General features: G+C 41.7%; 2 protein-coding genes across 2 annotated transcripts; one reads left to right on the top strand and one right to left on the bottom strand.

Annotated features, from left to right (window-relative positions):
* On the top strand, positions 1-1,933 carry LOC135639919 (inorganic phosphate transporter 1-4-like). Its single transcript, XM_065153935.1, has one exon. It carries the CDS (start codon positions 101-103, stop codon positions 1,709-1,711), a length of 1,611 nt encoding a protein of 536 aa, XP_065010007.1. The 5' UTR covers positions 1-100; the 3' UTR covers positions 1,712-1,933.
* A 1,730-nt stretch (positions 1,934-3,663) lies between these two features.
* On the bottom strand, positions 3,664-5,710 carry LOC135641540 (nod factor hydrolase protein 1-like). The gene is made up of 2 exons (XM_065156942.1): positions 4,576-5,710; positions 3,664-3,862 (listed from the first exon to the last, which is right to left on the bottom strand). The coding sequence occupies exons 1-2, from the start codon at positions 5,702-5,704 to the stop codon at positions 3,837-3,839; spliced, it is 1,155 nt and encodes a 384-aa protein (XP_065013014.1). The 5' UTR covers positions 5,705-5,710; the 3' UTR covers positions 3,664-3,836.
* Positions 5,711-7,065: the final 1,355 nt, after the last annotated feature.

The following is a 7,065-nucleotide window of genomic DNA, read 5'->3' as shown; positions in this document are numbered from 1 at the left end:
TCCTCTCCTTCTCTCTCGGCGGGTGTTCCATTCCTCCGTCTCCTTCTCCCTGATCCTCATTCCTCTTCTTCTTTCTCGGTGGGTGTTTGATCTCTTCGTCATGGCCGGGGAGCAATTGCAGGTCCTGAACGCCCTCGACGTCGCCAAGACGCAATGGTACCATTTCACGGCCATCATCATCGCCGGCATGGGCTTCTTCACCGACGCCTACGACCTCTTCTCCATCTCTCTCGTTACCAAGCTGCTAGGCCGCGTCTACTACCACGTCGATGGCTCCCCCACCCCGGGTACACTCCCTCCTAACGTCTCCTCTGCCGTCAACGGCGTCGCCTTCGTCGGCACCCTCTCCGGCCAGCTCTTCTTCGGCTGGCTCGGCGACAAGCTCGGCCGCAAGCGCGTCTACGGCATGACGCTCCTGCTCATGATCATCTCCTCCGTCGCCTCCGGCCTCTCCCTTGGCCACACCTCCAAGGGCGTCATGTCCACCCTCTGCTTCTTCCGATTCTGGCTCGGCTTCGGCATCGGCGGCGACTACCCCCTCTCCGCCACCATCATGTCCGAGTACTCCAACAAGAGAACCCGCGGCGCGTTCATCGCGGCGGTTTTTGCGATGCAGGGCTTCGGCATTCTTGCAGGCGGAATGGTCACCATCGTCGTCTCCGGCATCTTCAAGAACCGGTTCCCGGCGCCTGCGTACGCCGTCGACCCGATCGGATCCACGGTGCCTCAGGCCGACTACGTGTGGCGCATCATTCTCATGTTCGGAGCCGTGCCGGCGGTGATGACTTTGTACTCCCGGTTGAAGATGCCGGAGACCGCCCGCTACACCGCGCTCGTGGCCAGGGACGCGAAGCAAGCAGCGGCGGACATGTCGAAGGTCCTCCAGGTAGAGCTGGAGGATGAGGCGGCGAAGGTGCAGCAGATCACCACCGCCCAATCCAACAACTACGGGCTCTTCTCCAAGGCCTTCCTCCGCCGCCACGGCGCCCACCTGCTAGGCACTACCACCACCTGGCTCCTCCTCGACATCGCGTACTACAGCCAGAACCTGTTCCAGAAGGACATCTTCAGCGCGATCGGCTGGATTCCGAAGAACACCACCATGAACGCGCTCGAGGAGCTCTACCGCATCGCCCGGGCGCAGACGCTGATCGCCCTCTGCGGCACCGTGCCGGGCTACTGGTTCACGGTGGCCTTCATCGACGTCCTCGGCCGCTTCACTATCCAGCTCCTCGGCTTCTTCATGATGACCGTCTTCATGCTCGGCCTCGCCATCCCCTACCACCACTGGACCACCCCCGGCAACCAGATCGGCTTCATCGTCATGTACGGCTTCACCTTCTTCTTCGCCAACTTCGGGCCCAACAGCACCACCTTCATTGTGCCGGCGGAGATCTTCCCCGCGCGAGTGCGGTCCACCTGCCACGGCATCTCGGCGGCGTCAGGCAAACTGGGGGCGATCGTCGGCTCTTTCGGGTTCCTCTACCTGGCGCAAAGCCAGGACCCGGCAAAGGTGGACGCTGGCTACTCGACCGGCATCGGAGTGAGGAACTCGCTGTTCATGCTCGCCGGATGCAACATCTTGGGCTGCTTGTTCACCTTCCTGGTGCCGGAGTCTAAAGGCAAGTCACTGGAGGAGATGTCCGGCGAGAAGGAAGAGGAGGAAGAGCAGGTGCAGGCGGGCAGCAACGGCGGCACTCTCCCAGTTTAGTCTTCCATTCCTGCCATGTTTGCTCTTATTGTAGTCTTAATAAGTTGGAGATAATCTCAGCATTAACAGACTTATAGAGAAGACTAAGATATAGAAAAGCTTCAGTTTATGTAGTGAGATAATCTCACTACAAAATGAAATAACAATTAGTCTTCTAATAGCGCAAATTATTTTTTACATTCGTATGAAGGAATCTAAACTTTGTCTAAAATGTGTATACAATATGGCTGTAATTGAATATATATATATATATATATATATATATATATATATATATATATATATATATATATATATATATATATATATATATATATATATATTCATTCTTAATTTTCACATATCATATCATGTAATGATTGTTACCGTGAGTCATTGCCTATGTTTTTCTTATCATTTTGTGCATATCATAATTGGCACGAGACTTCATGTGGGTGAAATAGTGGGTTAGGCACTTATAAGATGTGTCTATGACACCTTTCGCACTTGGAATGTCCATCTACGATAATACACTAACAATGAGAAAGCTAAATAGTATAAATATTACTCATATTTAAATTACATATAAATGAGATACATTAGTTTAGTTCTTTTACATACATATTTGATTTGTTAAACCTGAGAGTTTAGGTTAATGCTTGTTGAATTGTATTGTAGTAAAAATAAATATTTATATAAGTTTGAAGTGATGGATTCACGGTGCATGAATCAAAGAAATTTATTCCCAAATTATGAATTGATTAGATATCATGATATATAGAGAATATTATTATTTATTAATTTTTTATATCCTTATTTATTTCTATCAATGATTTTTGATTTTTTTTATTCAGTGATTCTCTATCATGCCCAATAAGATTAAGTTTCGAATATTAATCTTAGAACGATGTAATAGGAATGTCTTTCGAATAATAATTTTGTAATAGTCAACAATATATTATTGGAGTTGATTGGGAGTTGACACTAAGTTCCTAGAATAAGTTGAGGGAGCAAATTGAGTTCTATAATAATGCTAGTAATAGAATGATACTTAGCTTTGGTGGTAGATTTTACAATAGTATTTTATTTTTTGGAACTTTAACTAATAGGGTTTGGTCCAAAAATGACAATATGGGTTGATGTGAAAGTTTTATCATTAGTATTGTTTGCCCAATCAACATCAATAAAGTTATGAAAATGAAAGGTTAAGTATTTTTAAAGAAAAAGCCAACAAATGAATGTTTCTTAGAGATATTGAAGAATGCGTTTTAATATAGACCAATGAGTAGTAGAGGATCGACACATAAATTGTAATAATTTATTAACTGTAAAAGAAATATATAGACTAGTAAAAGATAAATACGGTGGAGAATCATGTATTTATCGATATTGTATAAAATATATAGTAGCATCACCGTTGAGTGAACCTACTGATTGATATGGTTGTAATGTTAGCTCTCATTATTGAAGAAGGTTTTGGAAGAAAAAAATAAATTCAATAAATATAACATTATATAATATGAAAACCTTATTCGTTTGAGGATTAAAATACTAAATAATATTATATTTAAGACAGTATATGATAATGAATTTCAGTGTTAACTTATATGAAGAGTAGGTGAAGCTATGGATAATATAAAATAGGAAATCATTGATTTGCTATTTTATTCTATATCAATGCAGATGTTCTATTTTTCACTGATATATATATATATATATATATATATATATATATATATATAATTTCTTCTGAAAAGAATACAAATTTATTATTTATATATGTTTATTATAATAATATTCGATACCTAAATAAATTATCAAATAGCAAATGAAAAGAAATTCCATAAATTATGCGTGTATTTTTCCAACTATTAACCACAAGCTTGACAGTCATCAGCATGGCTTCTGCTGGAAAAATATTATGTTATATCATAATATTATGCCATAGCAACTACAGTTCTTGGCTCCTTGCATCACATAATATTCTTTTGTCATTCCTTCAATAGATATAACAAACATGAATACAAATTGGATCCTCTTATTACAATATTCTATTATAAATGCGATAATTGAAGGATCTTATTATTGTAAGAGTACATGAAAGGAGGTATCCATTTGCAACAAGTGAAGACGAGCAATCCATTGCTCACTTATTTTTCCATGCACGCCAAGCTGCCAAATAAAAAGGCCAAATCAACTCTAATCAGTATGCTTGAATTGTATATTGAAATTTGGTTTCTTATGTTTACTTCATACTACTTGATACCCTAACTTGCTATTTATACATGAAGACCCAACACAACCTTAATATGTATTAACTAGTAAACTTATTAATCTTACACAAAAACATATTTTAATTCAAATCATTTATATATTTTAGTATTTTGATTTGATGGATGATTATGATTAACTTTATAACTTTGCTATGAATCAATGCAAATTCTCGATTACAATGTTTTGAAAAGCATTATAAGCGTATTAAAAAATATTATAATTGATATTAAACCAGTAAGAATATGTATTTAAAATCTTAATGTTTATAATATTTTGATTGAGACACCAAACATGTTATAACTTTATTTAAAAATATTATAACTAACATAGATGTCTCTCTATTTTATTATTTTTATTACTAAATCAATAAAAAATATTATTTGAAATCCTATTTTTACATGTAAAATATTTCTATTATGTTTCAGTCAATTTACATAAATTATAATATTTTTTAATAGATTTATAGTGTTTTGATAGAGGCATCAAAAAACATTGTAAGGCAAAAAAAAAAAAGGGAGGATTTTTCTCGAAAAATCGACCTTTTATGTTATAAAATATCATTTCTATGTTTAAAAGGAGTGAAAAATATTTATTTATATGGATTTGTTTACCTGTTCTGGAGACACTCCAATCTTTGTCGTATCCGATTGCCCAAAAGAAGTAGCCGCCGATGCCGAGCCGCTGGGCATAGTTTATCTTCCTCGTCACCGACCACGGATCGTCGTAGCCGACCCAGCTCGTCCCGGCGTAGGAGTAAGCCGCCGTCGTCACTTCGTCGTGCACCACCGTCGCGCTTGTGTTCTTGTTGAACGCCACCACCTCGGAGTACACGAGCACCCCGTTTTCCCCGGGGCCGACTCCCACTGCCGGCGCGCCGATGCCGTTCTGGCTCGGGTCCTTGAGCTTCCACGTCTTCCCGTAGAGCGGCATGCCCATCGCCACCTTCTTCTTCGGCATTCCGGCGGCCACCCACGACTCCAGCCCGTAGCTCGTGCTTATGTTGCTGTTCGGGTCGTACAGCGCCGCGTGCTCGCCGGTGGCCGTCGTGTCCCACGAGCCGTGAAAGTCGTAGCACATCGCGTTGATCCAGTCGAGCGCCGTGGCCATTTGCTCGATCGGGTACGACCTCTGGTCGTCGCTGAGGAAGAAGCGCGGCGCGAAGTAGACGGCCGCCGTGAGGAGGAGGCGCGGGCGGCCGGTGGCCGCAGCCTCGGACACCACCGCGGCTTGCCACTCGAGGAGGAGCGCGCTGAAGTCGGCCATCTCCTTGGCGTCCTTTGGGAACTCCCAGTCGAGGTCGAGGCCGTCGAGGCCATACTCGCGGGCGACGGTGATGGTGGAGTTGATGAAGGCGGAGCGGGAGGCGGGATCGGCGGCTAGCGCCGCGAAGGCGGAATTGCTGTCGCCGCCGCCTATCGAGAGCAGGCTTTTGACGGGTGGGTGAGCGTGGATGGCGGCGGTGAAGTTCCTGAGCATGCGGTCGTCGTCGGCGGCGATGGAGAGCCCGAAGGTGGCTGAATCGACCTGGACGAAGGCGTAGAAGACGTGGGTGAAGTAGGAGAACTGAACGGAGGAGGGTGGAGAATAAGAGAACGTCCATGTCGGCCAATAGCCTGCTTTGACCGCAGGTTGCCCCATGAGCGTTCGCCTTGCTGCAACAGCACAATTTGACAAAGAGAAGATGGAAGGGAAGAAGAGGGTGATGAGGAGGAGGAAGGCAATGTGTTCTCTCCACGCCATGGTTACTACTTGGGAGAAAGAGCACCATGGGATGCCACTAAATATACACATGTTGACGGTGGATAGGCGGCTACAAAGTCAACTTTTGTTGGAGTTGACAAATTTCCTGGTGGATCAACACAGTAATCATCAAACGCACGACACCGTTAACGGATTTGACGGAGCAATACCAACCTTTCCCCTGTGATTGGATGACTAAATGTGGGACCCACTGTTGATCCACCATAATTTCAAGGAATATAAAAGTATTTCTTATGTAAATATTCTAGAAAACCGGCGATCCGGCCGACGGAAAAGATTTGCCGGCCTGCAACCTTTCCTGGATTGACTTTTTCACCGCTGACAATTTCTGAATTGACTTCATCGCGGTAACCAAGTGAAAGACTTTACGTAGGAACAAAGTTATAAACCAAAAAATAATATCAATATATTGTTTACACTGAGGGTCAATATTTCTCAATCATTACAGGTTGAATTTGATGACTCTGCAACCTCCAGGCTCAGTCGAACAGGTCAAAATTAAACTTCTAGATTAATTGACTGACAACACCAATTATAGTTGGATCAATTTATTGTCTTGTGCAAATACACTATAATAAATGGTTTGAATGGCTGGTACAACTACAAGTCACGTCGATTGAGCTAACAATTCAATAAAAGACTTTATTGTTCGAGTCAATTTAACATGGCAACACATGGCAGGATAAGGATGACATGTTAGAGTCGGCCGGCAAAGTCTTGGACGACATGCGTTGATATCGGAAAAATATATAATAATATTACGAGATTAGTGCGTGAAGAATGGGAAGTCACTTGCAACATCATTCAGCAGCCACACTATGGTATTAGTGGATGCACGTGCATCGTATGGTAGGAAGCCGACGCTTGCTGGTTGTATGAGTGGACAATGAGCTATATATATATATATATATATAGTTATTTTTAGTATTTTTATATTTTTAAAAATTATATTGAGATTATTATACTTAAAGTAAAATATTTAATCTTGTTTCTTCTCATATCATCGATTTTGCTGATGAAAATATTATACGTACTCAATGATAAATCAAAATAAGATAAAGTCAATACGTGCTAGTGAAATGTCCTATGATATTTTCGTCGGTAGAGTCGATGACGTAAAAAGAAATAAGATTAAAATTTTTACCTTTATAAGTATAGGGATCTTAATATAACATTTAAAAGTATTGTGATTGAGATGCTATAGTTAATTATAGAGATAGTATGTAATTTGCCTATGAAAAAAAAACTGATATTAAAAAAAAAAACATATGTAACCATCGGTGTTCGATTTCATATTCATTCCTCTGAATATAAAATTACAAATATATTATTGTAGTTAA

This window comes from Musa acuminata, chromosome BXJ3-6, assembly GCF_036884655.1.
Source record: "Musa acuminata AAA Group cultivar baxijiao chromosome BXJ3-6, Cavendish_Baxijiao_AAA, whole genome shotgun sequence".
NCBI classification, from domain to species: domain Eukaryota; kingdom Viridiplantae; phylum Streptophyta; class Magnoliopsida; order Zingiberales; family Musaceae; genus Musa; species Musa acuminata.
This window is presented reverse-complemented; position numbering and strand designations above follow the sequence as displayed.

Coding starts and splice junctions, on each gene's coding strand:
- LOC135641540 (XM_065156942.1), bottom strand. CDS start 5,704: ATGGCGTGGAGAGAACACATTGCCTTCCTCCTCCTCATCACCCTCTTC. Junction 3,863..4,575: donor TTGGAGTGTCTCCAGAACAG/GTAAACAAATCC, acceptor TTTATTTGGCAG/CTTGGCGTGCATGGAAAAAT.
- LOC135639919 (XM_065153935.1), top strand. CDS start 101: ATGGCCGGGGAGCAATTGCAGGTCCTGAACGCCCTCGACGTCGCCAAG.